Source organism: Lytechinus pictus, chromosome 11, assembly GCF_037042905.1.
Source record: "Lytechinus pictus isolate F3 Inbred chromosome 11, Lp3.0, whole genome shotgun sequence".
NCBI classification, from domain to species: Eukaryota; Metazoa; Echinodermata; class Echinoidea; order Temnopleuroida; family Toxopneustidae; genus Lytechinus; species Lytechinus pictus.
In genome coordinates, this window is record NC_087255.1 from 16005129 (window position 1) to 16025081 (window position 19953).

The 19953-nt window shown below is 35.4% G+C and overlaps 1 protein-coding gene across 1 annotated transcript; it reads left to right on the forward strand.

The window, feature by feature from the left end:
- The first annotated feature begins 8603 nt into the window (after positions 1–8603).
- LOC129270883 (uncharacterized) lies at positions 8604–18910 on the forward strand. Its single transcript, XM_064106863.1, has one exon. It carries the CDS (start codon positions 8772–8774, stop codon positions 12201–12203), a length of 3432 nt encoding a protein of 1143 aa, XP_063962933.1. The 5' UTR covers positions 8604–8771; the 3' UTR covers positions 12204–18910.
- The last annotated feature ends 1043 nt before the right edge of the window (positions 18911–19953 follow it).

Below are 19953 nucleotides of genomic sequence, written 5' to 3' on the forward strand. Positions count from 1 at the left end.
TATCAACATTTAAGCAAAATTACCACACATACACGTACGATGTTAATTTTAGTTTAATACAGTATGCATTTTGTAAGTGATGTGGAGTGAAATATATTCTCCTTTAATTCTATTCTCTTAAAATTAAATTCCTTTCAAGTTTCTCTGAATCACTGAGTCAGGAGACACTTGAATTTTATTTAGTCAGTCGTTTGAAGATTCTAATAATCGTGAAGTAACATAGCAACTGGCAGAATGAGTAAAAAAAAAATATTCCCCTAGACTCCACACCACATTTATGTGCAATCTGATCCAACCTAACGCATTAACTTACACTCTAAACACAGTAAACAGTGTACATGTATGTTTTTCTTTCATGAAATCCCATGAATGAATTAATTGTACTGTATGCAATATCAAGCAAACCTATCTGATAAAGTTAATGTGTTTGCTTAAAGATTAAGGGAGCAGAATTATGTGTTAAACAGATAATAGAGTAACTCTGTCCAAAACATTCTATCTATTGCATTACAAGGTTAAGAAATTATACATGTATATATCCCTTCCCCCTTCAAAACAAAATGCAAATTGTGAAAACAGAAATTGCCACCTTTATCAAAAATGAAATGAAGAAGTGTATTTATTTGTTATGCTTTATCAATCTGTAATTATCCAGGTTAATAATTTTTGTCTCACCTGCGTAGCAGAACGAGACTATAGGCGCCGCTTTTCCGACGGCGGCGGCGTCAACATCAAATCTTAACCTAAGGTTAAGTTTTTGAAATGACATAACTTAGAAAGTATATGGACCTAGTTCATGAAACTTGGACTAAGGTTATCAAGTATTACTGAACATCCTGCCTGAGTTTCAGGTCACATGACTAAGGTCAAACTCAAAGGTCATTTTGGGTCAATGAACTAAGACCATGTTGGGAGAATTATTTTCAAAATCTTAACCGAAGGTTAAGTTTTTGAAATGACATCATAACTTAGAAAGTATATGGACCTAGTTCATGAAACTTAGGCATAAGGTTAATCAAGTATTAGTGAACATCCTGCTCGAGTTTCAGGTCACATGACCAAGGTCAAAAGTCATTTAGGCCTTTTTAGGGTCAATGAACTTTGGTCAAGTTGGGGGTATTTGTTGAATTACTATCATTACTTTGAAAATTTATGGATCTAGTTCATGAAACTTAGACATAAGGTTAATCAAGTATTAGTGAATATCCTTCCTGAGTTTCAGGTCACATGACCAAGGTCAAAGGTCATTTAGGGTCAATGAACTTTGGCCAAGTTGGGGATATTTGTTGAATTACCTTCATAACTTCGAAAATTTATGGATCTAGTTTAGAAACTTGGACATTAGGTTAATCACATACCACTGAATACCCTGTGCGAGTTTCAGGTCACATGACCATGGTCAATGGTCATTTAAGGTCAATGAACTTTGGCCGTGTTGGGGGTCTTTGTTAAATTACCATCCTAACTCTGAAGGTTTATGGATCTACATGTAGTTCATAAAACTTGGACATAAGAGTAATCGAGTATCACTGAACATCCTGTACGAGTTTCAGGTCACATAACCATGGTCAAAGGTCATTTAAGGTAAATGAACTTTGGCCGTGTTGGGGGTATTTGTTGAATTACCATCCTAACTCTGAAGTTTATGGATCTATTTCATAAAACTTGGGATAAAAGAGTAATCAAGTATCACTTAACATCCCCTGTGAGATTCAGGTCACAAAACCAAGGTCAAAGGTCAGTTAAGGTCAATAAACTGAGGCCATGTTGGGGTAATTGTTGAATTGCCATCATGACTTTGAAAGTTTATGGATAGAGTGAATGAAATGTGGACATGGGTGTAGTTGACAAGTCTTATTAAAGTCACCGTTCAAATGTCATCTATGGCCAATGAACGTGGTATTATGTCATTATATGAATGGTGTTTTTGTGAATGATTATTTTATAGTAGTTTTCAAAGTTAGCACTGCTGCTATATTAAATTGCGTAATGCAGGCGAGACTGCCAGAGGCGTTCCACTTGTTATTCTTCTAACTTATTTCTAGTACATGAAAGCAATGCACCAAAGTTAAGTGTTGGTACATGTTTTTTAAACATTAGGCTATATATGCAAATCATGCAAACTCTTATTTAAGCAAAGATATGAATTTATTCATCTTTATTGATGAAAAGTCTGAGAAAGGCTTAAAACTGAACATTACACTTAAAAGGGCAACAAATATTAGCTACATTCGGTTTATCAATAGATGTTAATGGCAAAAGAATGTACAGTACATGTAGTTGCAGCAAACAAATATTTCAAGGGAAAGTCTTTAGAATTAATGTTGATTGTCATATTATCATAGATCTGGATATGCTACAATAACATAAACTTATCTTTGTGAAATCATGAAATCTTAGCTGAAAACTGACAACACTTATGATCACTAACACAGAAAAGCATATTTTGGACAGTGTATCAATATTGCTTGGAAAAATACCTGACATTTAATGGAATTTATTTTGCTAATTTCTCAGCAATTACAATGTACACATTTTCTTCAAGATCCATTAGGCACATTTTTATTTATTTTTTTTTAATATATATACAAACACTTGGTTGGTCATTTCATTTGATTCTGATTGAACTAATTTTGTGATCGTTACCACAACTGGCAAATTTCTCTTTAATGACAGTAATGACCACTTCAAAAGGTCCATGAAAGGTCATTAATGGACCAAACTCTTTGTTTTAACCCCTTAGTCATACAGCAAAAGGGTACTGTACCATAGCCTGTGAAAAACATATCAACCTCACAATTTTATGTCGTTACTCACGTTACACCATCGTTACTCACGTTACATTGTTACGTTAATTTTTTAGGGCCTCATTTATTGTAATACCATAACATGTTTACAGCTCCTACTTTATTTTTCTTTTTAATATCAGGTACAAGGAGTATGAAGAGAATTTCCATTGGCACATTTTGAATGGAAGGGAATATTTTAAAAATCAAACTTTTTCAGTTTGTTCGTTACTCACGTTACATTGTTTTAAGCGATGGGTGGCATGCTTTTTACCCACTCATGGGATTGGAAGACATTTTTGTGTCTTTGGCAACTCAAAACTAATGCTCCATACATTCTAAAAATCAACTAAACAACTGCTGACCATTCTTTAAAGATCCAGACCGGACCCGAAAATGAAATTGATAAATTATATACCAATCGAAAGCTTTTAAGCTACTAAATACACCAAGGTATGCTTTATGCATTTTCACCGCTTCCCAGCTGAGTATTTTGCTTAAGAATATTCCAATTATCGGGTTTCGAACCCCGCTTAGAAAATAGGCTTTATTGTGCTTTTCACCTGCCTCGAGACCGTGACGTCACGTTGTGTAAGAAGCGTCGTGATTCCATAGGTTTGTACACAGAAAAACTGGGTGATTTTTTTGCTTTCCAGATAACGCATTTCATTCTCTTCACTTCTATCACAGAGGGATATCACATATATTTTTACCCACAAGCTTGAATTTATGAAATCTGCAGTTTTGAACTAGTTTTTGCCATATTTTATTTCCTGCTTATTTGGCGCAGATTTCAATTCTATCTGCATTTAGATTATGTATAACAACTTTTCCTGACATAGCAATTTAGGCCCAATAAGAGCCAAACAAAGAAATCACAAAAAAGGTAGTGAATAGTTGTAGGTTTACAACAATTTGAAAAGTGAATAATTTTGAGTGCCATTTTCATCCGAAAACGAAAAAAAAAATGGATTCATAACATGGAAATGGAAGAAAATACCCAATGCTTTTGTACACAAACCTATGGAATCACAACCCTCCTGACATAACGTGACGTCATCATTTCCAGGCGACGTGGGGGTGCTCAATCGAAGCGTACTTTGGAGGAGCAGTTTCTTTGATTTTTATTTAATATTTTTAACTATTGGAAGGAGATAGTAATAGTTTTGGTATATTCGTATTGTATGAATCATTACCTTTATTTTGATATATGATTGTTTTTACACCGGTCAGGGTCTTTAATTATTTTTTTATTCAAATAAATTCTTTACGTAAATTTGTACTGTTTTTCTCAATAAAGTTTTAAGTTGAGTTCAAAGTTCAATATTTGCAATTCTTGATGAAATTTTTGGAAAAAAATTGCTGTTCCGAATGCCCAGAAGTATACTGAACAAAATTAAGTGGGTGACAAGTTCCAAAATATGAATTTATTTTTCACCCCATGACACCCATCTCATGGAATTGCCCTAAACACCTTTGTACCAGCCAAATGAGTATCGTAACATTGTACATAAGTAATGTGTCATCTACTGATTCATAGAAGCAGTGTGATGTAACATTTAGAAAAAAGAGTAAATGGCATCAGATGAGGGCTTTATTGCTACCAACAGATTTTCAGCAAAGTTGCATAAAAGGTGTACTGGCCATCTGTTATGTTACCAGAATAATCTGAAGATTTGGACACATCAAAGTCATCACTGTCATTCTACACTGTCAAAATTGAAACCATGAGGATTGATTTCTCTCTGAAGTCTTTAATTAGTTTGTGCTTTTCCTTTTGAAAATTTTGCAGCTTCTAAATTTTATTGAAGGTGTAACCCACAACCATAATTTATCCCTCCTCATTTTATTTACATCAGACAGCCACAATTTCAATCGTGTTAATTTCATGTTTTACATCAATTAATTATACTAATAATAATTAGGTATCCTTTCAACTTTAAAAAAGTTAGCATTTTCGCCAGTGAGCTCCAAAAACTATTACATATTTAGGTACTGTGGTATTTAGTTTCGTAATGAAGTAAAAATGTATGCTCTTTTTGTCATGCTCCCCTTGTCTACATGTACATGTACTCTACCACCATGCAATAAATGGCCAATTGATGTTACATAATTGCTTATTACTGGTAAATGAAGTAATCTCAGGTATTTCTTTTTCTTAAACGTAATTGGTATAAAGATACCCTTTAATGTGATACCAAATATACCCATGTAGCACATATGTATTTAAAATGTTATACCATTAATCATTTCTGTGCTTGTCACGCAAATATGAAAATAAAACCTATGTGTGGGCAAAACATAAAACGCATGGCCTTTAGAAAATTTATTGAAAAAGATTTACAAATCTGATTTAAGTCAAATCGCCAACCCTGCTTTAATACTTGAACCATTTGGCATAATACAAAATTTCATCAGAATCGGATTGTAATTAAAAAGGTATGACATGGTCAGGGCGCTCATGCAGTTTGGTACTGGCCGACTTCGAGCAAATTTTCTCAGCAGTAATTGTGACATACTGTAGCAAGTCCCTCAACCACATTTCAATGGCTGTATTTTAGCTTTGATCACAACGTCTTCGTTCAAATTCCCAGTCAGAAATTTCTACGCTTGGCTTCGCCGTAAAGACTGAAATTAGCGACCAAAGTCATGCAATCAAACGGGTGAGCTGCTGCAGGCAAATCTTCTTGTCGCTTACTTTAATAGTCCATATCAAAATTACATCGAAGCCAAGCCAAGCGATGTCTGAATGAGAATCAGGATGGTAACTTCGAGATCGGAGCCGAAATACAGCCGTTCCCGATAGCGATATTCAAAGGGATTGGGCATATTGACCTTTAAATGTGATTGAGGGTCTTGCTACATGTATGATATTCATGAACAATGACTGCTGAGGAAATTTGCCGGCCGGTGCGAAACTGCATTAGCGCTGTATGACATTTTAAGTTTCGCTTGCCTTTTCACATTATTTAGTTCACAAAACAGTATCACATCTTAGTCCGTATACAAGTGAGAGGGGACGTCACTCGCTCACTATTCTTTTTTATTATTATTATGAAATGTTGGTCTGTAAAACAAGTTTTCCTCCCTGAACATGTGGAATAATCATCATTTTAAGATTTTTAATTGGTTCAATGACTTATTCAAGCTACTGTCTAGTTCTATTGACTTGTAATTCAATCAATTAAAAAAAAAATGGTGAGTGACAGAGTGAGGGACATCATCAACTCTCATTTTATAATTGGGAGTATAGACTATAAAACTGTTCCATGAAAAATAAACTTTTCTAAAAAAATTGTTAGCATTTATGCTTGTTTGATTTTCTCTAACAATTTGAAATAACATTTTTCTGTGGTGGACTTGAGCTTTAATTTGAATTTTTAGCTCATCCGTCCACAATTTGAAAGTGTTCTTCTTCGTCATTTCAAGTCCGATTTCAATTCTGTTTTCTTTGTAAATATGATAGCACACAGAATTTTGAAACTCATTAAATATAATGCTAATTTATGTGAATTTTATTTATAAATCAAAGAAAATGCCTCTTTATTTCTTGACCGAATTTCAAAATGCTTGTTCTTTGTCATTTCAAGTCCGATTTTGATTCTGTTGATAAAACTGCCACTTAAGATAAAGTTTAAAAAAAAAAGAAATGTCAATCATTTGTACATATGTATATGTTCACATGGAAGTGATTTAAATCAGTGATTTTTGTATAAAAAAAATCATAGTGATTTAAATGTACATCCTTAGTTTTGCAAGATGAATCTGATTTTATTTACTTGATATCAATTTTTTGAGTAGATATGAAGGATTTATTCATATTCTAATAATATAAAGTTGATAAACCTTTCTCTTTTGAATGCAAAAAGTAAAACTGCCACAAACAAAATTAATATTTTGTACATGTTTCAATGGAAGTGATTTAAATCAATGACTATAAACAAAATCATAGTGATTTTAATAAATCTATGTGATTTAAATCAGCCAACCCTGAATTCCATACGAAAGTATACTATACTTTATCTGATTGGAATTTTCATGAGGATTCCAAAAATGTTATTAAAAAAGACATGTATACATCTACATGTAGGATGGACAACGCACATCTTATGAGTGAAAATGTTTGACTTATTATTAAAGGATCCCGAATATACTTCAATTCAAACATCTGGCTTTTTTTTCTTTGTCCATAAAAGTATACCATATACATGTACATGTAGTTACCATATTTAGATTGCTCATGAAATTTTCAGATGATACATAATTACACATGTGTATTATAACTTAAAGGGTTCATTCATTTCATAAGTCATAATTTTGATATGCAAATTAGTGTAGGCCTATATTTTGAATATCCAAAATTTCCCCTTTATAAGTTTTTACTTAACCCTAAGGCCGGGGGGGGGGGATTTTGCCCCCCCCCCCTCGACATTTTTCGCAATTAATCTATCACGCGAAATTTTTTGACCGTGCCGCTCGTTGACTTTTTACTCGCGCAACTTTTGAGACCACATTTGCGATGCCCAGGTAAGTGGTTACGAAATTACGCAACATTATAGTACATGTCAGACCCAAAATTGCTCAAAAACGTGAATTCATGTACAAATCCAATGCAAATTGTATTCCTTGGGAGGCACATTCTATTCCAGTAGACGGTCTCATAGCCATAGATCTCAGGGGGCCCCCCTCGGCTGTGAGATGGGTCCAAATAACCTGGCTCTTTTAGGGTTAATAAAATGTAAAAAAAAATCATAATTAATGATTTTGTGATGTGTGTAGAGGTATTTTGTTTTTACTGTTGTATGTACCTGTAAAATGGAACCAAAAACAACTTTTCCAGGTCTTGCACATGGCCTATGGCTATGAGACTTCAATCAAAGACGAGATGGGAGCTATCATAGTGGATTTAAAAAATATATAGAGTGGAATTCTTTTTGTGCACAATCACTAACCAATATTTTTTTAAATTTTATTTTATACTTAAATCTATGTAGTCATCACATTTACGCATTGCAAATTAATATACTTTTTTTTTTTTTTTACCGAACTACCGAACCAGGCCTTTGTGTTCGGTTCGGTTCGGTCCGGTTCGGAAGTGCCAAGTTCGGCGAACTTCCGTTCGGTTCGGCAGTTCGGCTACAGCACTATATGAGACCGTCTACTGGAATAGAATGTGCCTCCCAAGGAATAATTTTCCTGGTATCTCATCACAATTTGCTTCACATTTTTGAAAGACTGCTATGCAAAAAGTCTTGTAATTTTGTTGTATCCAGCATATTTTTACATAGGATTGTACATTACTTACATGTAGTTGACAGCTTTTCTCTTATGACCAAATACGCTATTCAAATTTGTAAAGCAAAATTATTCCCTGCATACAGTAGACGGCTTAAGTAGACCTTCAATAAGTCAAATAATTGTTTAACTCAGAATATGCTAAACAATAATAAATTTCTGAAATCTAAAGATATTTTACTTGGCAAAGTCTTGCCAAATCAACTTTTGTTTTGGGAACTTGTCTTGGCCTTTGATATTCTCAAGTTTGCCTTTCTTTTACTATTTTTCCATGAGAAATTAAGAAAAATTATATGCCCCTCTTTTTTTTTACTAAGTGCAATATAGCCTACTATCTTGAATGTGCACTATCACTAGAAATTGAAATGCTTTGTTCCTTCATTTTCATGTATTTTTTATTTTTAGCAAATCCATTCACATGCTTGTTTTATTCATTTCCAATAATGTTTGGCAATACCCTGTGCAATATTGATATTTGGACCCTGTCTTTTACAAAGACTCAAATCGCTGTTGATATAAATGTGTGTACTAGGAACTTCATATCGCAATTTGAGTTTGTTTTTAATCTACATGTATCTCGTCTCTTTGTCAGATGTGCCCCTGTATCAGGTTGAATGATTCCTTTAGCTCACTCTATTATTTTCTTCTATTTGTGTCTTGCAGATATTGATTGATAACATCCTAACAGCCATGGACAGTCCAAAGACCTTCGACATGGCGGAAGATGTCAGAATGTCTCCTAAACTCTCATCCAGAAGAAAAAGGAGTCGCCCTGTGAAGTTCAATCAAGATTATATCATGACAGACGACTTGCCCAACAACTCTGGCTACCTTTCACCAGGCTCTGCTGAGAAGGAGTCTTATGAGAATCCTGAGAGCTTTATGACAGCAGGCCCGGGCGATTTCCTAAAAGCTGATGATGTATCGCCTCCTTCCTCTCCAGAGAAAATCCACAGACAGGTCACTTCCATTCGAGATGTCTCCTTGATGAAGGGTACTGCTGCCAAGAGGGTCAAGTTAGAAGAAAACGGCCCTCAAGATTCCAGGACAATGGAAGGCAATACAGATGGACAGCAGACAACCTTCTCAAGTTTGTTACATACATTTGCATCTCAGGTGAATAATCGTGTTGAAAACAGTGAACGTCAGTCTCCTTACAGTGACTCTTCTGTTGCCCCTAAAACTATTTGGCCCGTGACAACTTCTATCTCTACTACGCCACAGGGCATGCATCAAAGAGCGCATTCAGACACTTCTGTGCAAAGGCATTCAAATTCACCATCATCTACTAACACCAGACAAGGCATGTCCTTCTCTGGCATGTTGCAAAACTTTGTATCTTGCGTGAATGACTCTCCTCCAACCACAAAGGCCGCTCCTCCACCTCTTTCATCCCTGAAATCCTTGCTTACTCCAAATCAACAACCCGTTGTTCCAGCGAGGTCAACTCCAAACAGCCCTTTCACAGGGAATCTGTCTGCACCTGCAGGCAAAGAGCAACAGTCCTTTGCAGGTCTCCTGCATAGCTTTGCATCTGTAGTGGACAAAGGTAACCAGGAGTCTCTTCAAGGTAGAAGGCATCGGCTAGGAAGTGATCATAGATCGAGTCCGGCTGGGCACGAGCATACGCAGAAAGGGCCAAAATCCCTTCTTGATGTTCTTCATGATACCATTTCAAGGAGAGTATTAGAAACTATCCCCTCGCCCCCGCAGGATGAATCAAGCCAACAAACAAAATATTCCCATTCTGCTCACAACACGCAGTTAGACAAGGTCATGCAATTCAACATGGACATTCCAGCTCAAGCAAAGGTACCACAAAGCCAAGAAGTGAGAAGGGGTAATATGGAAGATGGCATGTCTGTAAAGTCACTCCAAGTCAAAGGTGGTAGAGGTGAACCTGAAGAGGAACTGCATCCCAACAGTCACCAGTGGAGTCACATTAGGAATGTTCTTCCTCCTCTTGATGATAATGAGGAGGATACATACCTTGGAAATAGACAACAGTCTCAGTCAGATAATAGCATGTATGCTCTCCCAAATATCAAGACTGAACCTCCAGACGAAGAACCCAGTGTGGAGTCCAGTTTCAGTCAAGAAGATACCGACCAGCCGAGAGAGTATTTGCTAAGTGGCACAGCAAGCCAAGATGATGATTATGAACCAGAAGACAGTCCACTTCACATAACAATCAAACAAGAACCCCTTCAGAGCACATCAGGCAATGAGTGGGAAATGTCAAATAATGTGAATTCCACTTTGAGGGAAAGACTCCTTATGAGAATTGAATCAAGACAATCCCTTCATCAGTCTCCATCACAATCCAGTAGTTCCACACCACCAGCAGAGACACAGCAAACTCAGAAACAAGAGCAAAGAAATTCAAACCAATTGCCAGATGAGTCATCTGGGAATAGAGAACCGGTGGCAAATAGAGGATTAGTTTCACAGTTGTTGAGCAGTGAGAATTCTTCCACCTGGAGAAATAGGAGTTCTGGCTCCTTTGCTGATCTTCTGCACAATATAACATCTTCAATGCTGGAACAGGATTCTAAAGATGACAAGAAAGAATCATCCCAGAGTAATCAGAAATCAATAAAGCAAGAGCCAGTGATGAGTGATGAAGAACCTGAATCAGGATCTGTCCAAGACTTTCAGTCAGCCCAAGGGCAGGTTGGTTCTTTATCACTTACTTCTTTGCTACAAAAAGAGCGTACAAGCCATTTGCAAGAACCGGTGGAGAAGAAAAAAGTTCCACGTTGTATTTCCAGACTTCTCGTCGGTCCTTCGCATTCTTCTGGCCCCAGAGATCTTGAATTCTCAGATGGGAAAGGAACAAGAGCTCAAAAGAAGAAACTGGTATCCTATGTTGATCCCCCAAGTCTGTCTTCTTCAAGTTTGTCATCAGATGACGTAGATCAAAACAATACACCAGATGTCCACCCTCCTACTTCGAGACTTTTAATTTGTTCTCGCTCTGGAACGAAGCATTCAAATTCAATGAAGCATCGATGGAAGAGAGGTCAAAGATATGGCCTCAAAATCAAACAAGGATGGCCTAGCAAGAGGAGGGATGACCTTCAGAAGCGTAGTGAACTAAGAAGTGTGCATGCCACTCATAAGCCAAGTACTTTGAGACGTAATGAATCCAGCCGTCACAGTACCACCTCAACTGCTGATGGAAGAAATTTGGAAACTGATACAATGTCCTTCACAGATATCCTTCAGAAACTTGCTCAGAAATGCCAAGCTGGTGGTCAGGATCCTTCACTGCAAGGATCATTTGAGCAGCATGTGAATAATCCTGAATTCTGCTCAACTCCTAACCAGACAAATTCTTCTATGAGTAACAGACAACAAGTTAGTGGTGGAGGAATGTCTCCTCTCCACCCAGATGTGCTCTCCAATGTTCCTAGTTCTGCAAACCTTAAGAATCTCCTGCAAAAGAGCTCTCTGTCTCAGGTGCCTCCCAAAGTTCAGTCTCCTCCCTCAGGGGCTCCTTCTACTTCTGGTACATCAAGAGATGTCTCCTTTTCAGATATTATGCAGAACATGGCCTCCACAGTCACCAAGAAAAAAGGAACTTCTACCGTTTATGAAGATCTTCGCACCCTTAATCCCCCTGCCCCTTGGATCAAATCCATGTCAGGAAATTGGTTGCGTTTCATCCTCTTAGGTGAAGATGAAAACCCAAGAATCAACATGTCGGTTTCCATTAACTTATGGAACACTATCAATGAGGTCAAAATCCATTGCCACCATATAGAAGTCCCAGCCAATCACTGGATATTCCGAAGGTTTGGTAAACGCATTCATACTAAAGCTGCTCTCCAAGGTGTCCTACAGGCCATCTCTAATGGATGCTCTGTATGTGAGGGAACAACGCGGGGTGACCTTGTCCACATGTACCGCAATAAGCTGGCTTCGACTTCTAGATGGCAAGCAGCTGCGCTCCTGGAGGACAGCTTTGGAACAGCAACCATACGCTCCAGCCAGTGTGAGCTCCTTGTTTCTGGATTGAGGCGCTCCAGAGAAAAGAGGTGCTCAAAGTGCTCCAAGTTCGTGGATCGAAAGCTTAAGGCAGTTATGTACCACATGAAAAAGAAGCTTGGTATAAGTTAAGATCTGTTTCATCCCAACTATCTTGAAACAAAGCACTATATACGTCAAGTCTATTCAGTAAACAGTTGGATAGGTCCCATTTGCACAGGAATGGCAAAAAGTCTTTAATATTTGTTGGAGCCCAAAATACAAACCTATTTTACTCCTGTTTTATTTCAATTTTTTGCATTTGGATCCTTTGAGCATAGGTTGAGCATTGTGTAAAAGCAAGCATTTGCTGTAATATGTAAGTGGACTATAACATAACCCTTACTGATCTTGGCCATTTTAAGAATCTCTGATGGAAGGGGGGGGGGGGGCTATGATCTTGGCCATCGACCCACTTTGCGAAGAAAAGAAATCAAACATCAGCACGTATATCACCAGTGAAACACCAACCATGTGTTTGGTTTTGGCTAGTTCTTAGTAGTCAAGAATTCAGAATGTTGCCATAATTTTCAAGGGAACTTGGAGGTAGAAAGTTTTTAATTAAAAAAACCACCCCCTTAAAAAAGATTGAAATACTATTCCCTAAAATAAATTGTATGCACCATTTGAGCAGTACAATGTAAAAGGTCTATTGAAATAATAGAGAAAATTAAAATGAGCATACATTGAAAATTTCATCAAAATCGATAAAAAGAAAAAAAAAATTATGACATACTTTCTGCTTTTTAATTTTGCAAGACATTTATAACATGCACAACACAGGTTATATGTAAATGAGGGAGCCTTTTATTTCACACACAACCTACATGTATTTTGAATCTTATTGAAATATCTTAAAATTTCAGAATAAATGAGCTCTTTATGTAATTATAGCCAAAGATTCCAGATATTCAAGGTGGACTCGTGTTTCACATTTTAGGAGCCATTCATATTGCATTATAGAAATACATGTAGAGAGTGTGTGGTGTTAACCGTTTGTTTATTTACATACCCTCATGTTGTACGTAATATGTTCTGTAGAAATAAAGAAAACCTAAAAATGCTATGCTACCACTTTCTAACTTCACTTCCGATATTCAGTGTAAAGGTTGTATTTTATTTATGTTTTTTCAATTCAACTTTTTTCCAGGGGTTCACTTGGTTTTAACCGAGTCACTATTACTTGCAAAATTGTATCGGTTTAAAGATTCTGAATACAATGTGCTCTCAAGTGTGTTCTCATTGGCTATGAAATTACTTTATTTTCAAGTAATAACTCTTGTCACTTTTCCATGGATTTTCCCTTTGGACAAAACTCAAAAGTGAAACTGTCATAAAAATACATTTTGTCCTGTCTTCTAGCTTGACATATTAGGTATTGTTGTGTGAATACATGTACATTTAATCATGTATGTAAGGGGTTAGTGTGATATGTATATATCTGGATATTTATTTTGGTTCAATTTATTTTGTTAGAAAATGCTGTGCAAGTATAAATATACTATTGTAATTCAAAAGTCAGTTGAATAGTTGAATGAAATATTTTTTTTGGTTAACGAATGACTTGATTTTGTGCAATCATGTGTTGGAATTATTTTTTAAAGTATTGGATGAGTTGTTTAATAGAACATATGATATGAATTCTAGATGACATTGCCCTATTATTAGAGGGGTTTATTTTCATGTTTATGAGACCATGTTTAATTTTGGATCTCTGTTACGTTGTATCAACTTTGTTTAAAAAAAGAAACATTCTGTACATTATATGTGTGTAAAGTTTACCTACATATCTTGCTGTGTATATAACTTCATTGATATTTCATTCTTGAGGCCCCAGTGATCTGCTCCAACATTTTGATATGACTGACAAGCTGTTATTTGTAAGAACAAATCAAGTCTTGTTGGTATATTTGAATAAAATGTTTAAGCTTTTTAATTTTGAAAGGTGATTTGTACATTAAGGGTTATAAAGATCTATCAAAATTTATTTACATTAGCAGGGGTAAGTGGTGGATTGTGTTTGTTTATCCAGGAAAACATAGGTGTTCATTCTGATCGAGGCACCTTGACTTTTTTTTAAAGATAATTTCCATATGCCAGCCATGTATTTTTTTAAAGTAGAGAGTGGGGTCATTCTGTGTTACTTCCGGCAATGGGCTAAACCGTTCCGACTCTGATTTGGTATATTGGGTATAGTGCGCCTTGCAATTTTTGCGCCATGAACGATGATGCAACTCAAGGAATTCTTTAAACCCGCAAAAAAGTATTAGTGCAGTTTCGCATTCTCATCATGATCGATACTTTTTTCCTACCTGGAGCCCTGTTCGATATCAGTTGTTGAAGTAGACAAAGTATGATTATTCAGCTAATCTGCGTGTAAGATATCTGCTTCATCAGTAGTGGAGATGTTTAAGAACTTTAATCATGAAATGTACAAATGCTTTTTTAATTCGCATATATCTGAACTTATGACCGCATTGTAAATATTAGGAATGGGAATTCCTGTTGAGTGATGTGTATATAATGTAAGTTTGATTATAATTTAAGTGAATTATAATGTTTATTTCTAGTATTCATGGGTGCAAATAACAAGGCTTTGCTCTTTGTTATTGATACTGTAAATGTAGTTTGGTGCTGTATATTTTTTTCCTCTACTTTTTCATCCTCTTCCATTTTATCCAGAAATGACCGAGGGTGTAATTCCTGACGAATTGGGTGTGGCAAAAAGTGGCTCTAAAATACCAAAATGCATGCAGAATATAATGCATCACTGCATTAGTGAAATCATGCTTTAACCCTAAACAGGCCGGGGGGGTTGAATCAACCCCCCCTCAACATTTTCTGCGATCATTCCGCCGCGCGAAATATTTTGACCGCGCCACTTGCAGCGCTTATACTTTTAAGTCTCGCGCATCTTTTGAGACCAAATTTACGACGCCCGGGTACGTGGTTCCGAAATTACGCAACATTTCGTAAGTGCATGTCAGACCAAAAATTGTTCCAAAATGTGATTTTGTGTACAAAGTCAATGCAAATTGAGTTTTCTCATCTTATTCATAAAGATATGATTATTTTTACCTTAAACAGCTGAAATCAATTGATTTAAGCATAATTATACTTCAAAAATGTTGTGCAATAAATCTGGTGAAAAAAACAAAAGGTTGAAAAACAAAAAAATACATAAGAAATTCATTTAACAATAAAATACATAAGAAATTGATTTCCAAACCGAAGTTTTTTTCAATTGCGATTGTTAAAAATGCTCCAAAGAATATTTTTACCAAAAATTAGCATTCTAGGAGCTTTATTTAGTGAATTAGAGCAAAAAGTATGGTTTATGCATAAATTAGCATAATTAATTCATATACCGGTAAGATAAAATCTCACTATTTTGGAAAATTTTACCATACTGCCTTGTATATTACACCGCGCACTACCAGCGTGCAAATTTTTGTGGCGCTTGCGCGGTCGGCGGCCGAGATCTCAGGGGGGGGGGTTGAATCAACCCCCCCCCCCCCCCGGCCACAGAGCAGCCAAAAAAGCCCGGCCTACGTGTAGTTAGGGTTAATAGTAAGCCCTTGCTACTGCATTGTCATCATTAAAAGTTATTCCTTTCTGTGCGCTGGCAAGCATGACTTATGACCACTCTTGAATTCTTTATTTTTTGCATGCCCAATAAGCTTTTTCTAAAGACTGGATTTCTCAGATACTTAGAAAGAATGGAACATACTTCTTTTTAACCTTAAGAAGTTGGGAGGAAAGGGAAAGAACAAAAAAGGTACATAGCTACATGTATTTATTAGGATTTACCTAGCAAGTGAATTTTCCTTTTCTTTTTACCTATACCTAATTCTTGTGATCATTTTCATTTTTGTATATCAAGAAAGCTGCAATCTTGTACATATATTCTCTTTTTGACTCACTGATTTTACTCACGATAGACATATCTAAATAATTGATCTGTTGGACCTTTTCTTTGGTTAAGCCTTGTTGATATGCTCTGTGTATATTTTATGATTTATTCTTTGATACTAGTAAACTAGATGTTCTATTCGTTATCTCAATTAACATGTGCAATTATTTTTGATCAATTATTAATTTTTATGAAGAAAATGTTTATATTGGTTATGGGCTTGTTTCTCTATTAATAACCCTGTGTTTTATTTTGATTTTATTTGAAATTGTTGGGATTAATGTATAGGGTTACTTACAATGAAAAGCTCTACACATTTTGAATCAAATGCCTAAATCCAACTTAATTGAGATAATTTAGAATTGACTCGTTTGAATATTATGTATGACAATGAATATAAGGAAAATATGTAATTGATTGTACTTGTAGTCCTGGTGTGTGTTTCATAAAGCTGTTCGTAAGATAAGAGCGACTGTAAGAACGACCGGTGATCCTATCTTTTGGTAAATGCTATACACCATTGGCGATAGTTAAGCACGTAAGAAAGGTTCACCAGTCGTTCTTAAAGTCGCTCTTAACTTACAAACAGCTTTATGAAACGGCCCCCTGCAATTTCTAAGGGTCTTGTGGTTGCTCTTTTGACTGGCTTGATTTCTCAATATCTCAGTTAATTCAGTTTCATTATTTTTTAAGGTCATTTTTAACTCAATTACTCTAATTCATTGTTAATCTTAGTTTTTTTAACATATTTTTTCCCTTATTTATTAATGCTTTTATGTTCTCATGAGATACATCATACATGTAGTGTGTTGAATTTAGAACTATGCTGCATCTAAACACCTCAGTTTTATTACCGAGATATTATTTTTTAACGTTCATATCTATATAGCATTAGAAGAAGAAAAAGAGATAAAGTTACAAAGCATATAATGATGCTATTAAAAAACTTACTTTATTGTACCCATTTGTATTAATCTAAATTTGAATTGTTTTGTGGAATTCTCTTTTTAGTTGTGAATATTTTTTTACAATTGCAATCATTGAAAACGAAAGGGTGTTAACAATTGCTTTGACTGTGTTATGCTCAATTTAAAGTGCCCTGTACTTGTGCAGAAATGCAGCATATATGCAATTTGTCTTTGTGTCAGTTTCATGCACTAATGTTGAAAATAGAAAATAACCTCAGATCATGTTTGGTTGTATTTCTATCATTATAATCAAGAAATGATCAAAATTGTATTAACTTCCAAACAGCTAGTTATTGGGTTACTATATGAAATGTTCTTTGTCCAATATGTCGGGTTACTACTCAAATTTTCTATATCCCACAATTTTTACATTTGATAAGGTTCTGTAACCTTACGATCACAAGTGATGAAGTTGAATTCAAAGCTTTAATTTGTATATAAAAGATATCATCATTTAGGCAGCGAGGGGTGGAATTTGATAGATGTAATCACAGCTGCTTGATCATGATAATCAGAAGTTAAGGCTTTAGGCCTTATAATACCCAATAACTTATTTTGCGCATATACGCCTCCCTGAAACAGATACACATGTGAGCTCCCATAGTGAGCTAGCAAGAAGACTTCCACTGCCTATACAATTGCTATAGATGTGCATTCTTCTTGCTTCTCATCAAAAGTTCTTATTTTCTTTCACACTTTTTTTTGTCGACGTTTGAAAAGTCCTTTGAAAAGTTGTCAATATGTTGACAAATTCTTGTACCATGTCATACGTGTATGCAGGTATTTTGAAGTACATCGTGCTTTGCTCTACCCGGCATTTTTTCATGATCAGGCGATTGTGAACACTTCCATTGTGTGCTCAGAAGCCTGCCTTTAACCTTTATCTCAATCTGACCCCTTTGATTATCTAGCACAAAGTCATGTCAAAGGTCACACTGTACATTGATCTGATCAAGAAAACAATGGGTTCACCGCAGTGGCTGCTCAGCAACAGTGGTATGCATTGTCAATGGTAGAAGGGGATGAACTTTGATCCTCTTTCAGTGTACAGCTAGTCAGCTACATGTATCTAGCTATGATGCATCATATGCTGTGTGCATGAATGAGGAAGTGAGAAAAGATTAAGGATGGAAGAAATGCTTTATACAATACCACATTCATCAAAATATTGTATTTTCACAGGAATTTTGTTGAAAATTAACAAACAAGTGGTTGATTACCATTGTGATATCTGTCAATTATCCAAATGATGTAAAATGGCTCAGCTGAGTACAACTTTCCGTGCAATGTAGATTCAAATAACCTGGAAAACTCAAACTTCTAAATATGATACATTATCAAAAATTAAAAGTAAATTCATGTGCATTGAAACATGTTCATGTTAGGTTAAGCTTTGGCTTGTTACATGGTTAAACTATGATTGAATAGAAGTCTGCCATCCAGTCATTAAATTATTAAAGGCTTTAAGCAGTCTTTTTTTTCTCTCTTCTATTTATAAAGATTATGATAATTCCTCCATTACATTAATTCATAGCCCCAAGTCTACTATGCAGTTTATATGATTTTCTTACAAACTGCAATGTTTATAAAAATATGACCCCACAACTTTCCACACCAAGAAAGAAAAAAAGATTGTCATAAGATTGTCATTATTTGTTTTAAAAAAGTTTGTATTCTCAGTTTTATGGAACAATGTGTGGAAAATTAACAAAATATAAAATATCGAATTTGTGGTTATTTACATGTAGTTCAGGTGAATTAACGTTATTGCAGTTTAATTTTACAGAAAATATGAGATCATATCAGCTTGCAAAACTACAACAAGCAAGAATTTTGATCATGGAAGGCATTGGGATACATATGTACAAGTGATGTGATCTTACAGTATTTGCAAATAAATTGCAAGGGGAAATGTTAAACACTTGCCTCTTTGTCATTATTTACATGTTGAGATTCTGAGTGTCTGCACACAAGACTACAAGCTATGAACATACCAACCACATTGGTTTTACCGCAAATTATGCACACACAAATAGTCATACCTCAACGAAACGCACCGCTTAAACTAAAACAACAAGCTTTAGCATTTTGAGAGGTGTTCAAAACTAATCTCATATTTGAATCATTCAGAACTAGTCAACTTTTACAATTCTTGTCTGCAGATACCAATAATCATACATGTGCCACCTTATGTCTAGTCTACCAAAAATATGAGTTTGTTTGAATCATGTTGAATTCAAATGTTGTGAACTTGAAACAATTCATGTATATGGGATGATATTTTTAATGTCTTTTTACCAAAAATGTGTGTATGAGCTATGTTGAATCTGATGAATTCATATCTTGTAAAATTTTGATTCATTTTCTCATAGAGCATTTTATTTTAACAACACAATGTGTCTACTTGAATCTTTTTACCCAAAATATGAGTAAGGATGAATTCATATATCCTGAAATTTCAATTGATTTACTCAGAGATGCATTTGTTATAAGAAAAAATATATCTCTTTACCCAAAATGCATTCATGAGTTAGGTTCAACCAAGTTGAATTCATTCAGATATGACGTATCAATTGATTTACTTGGATCAGTTTTTAAAGAATCTCCTTTTTATCAGTAATAAGTAACAGTAAAATAAATATTGCATTTCATATTCAATGAGCAATCAAATCACATTTTACACATATTTGGAGCAAACCTAATCATTATTATCCTCTGTAAAAAAAAAATTGTCCCATAGTCAAATCCTTTGGGCCACATAATTATGTTTGTAATACTTGGTCATATTTTTCATATTAAATCTGGGGGGGGGGGGTGTTCCACAAAGATTTAAGTATGACTTAAGCCGCATTTAAATGGTGACCCGTACAAGACATGCATCGCGCAGTCTTATTGATCAATTAGCAGTAGTGTGCGTCCTCTTCGCATGATCTGACCAATGCTGTCGTGCCTTTTATACTGC

Bases quoted from the DNA above. Each gene is read 5' to 3' on its own strand.
- LOC129270883 (XM_064106863.1), top strand. From the start codon at position 8,772: ATGGACAGTCCAAAGACCTTCGACATGGCGGAAGATGTCAGAATGTCT.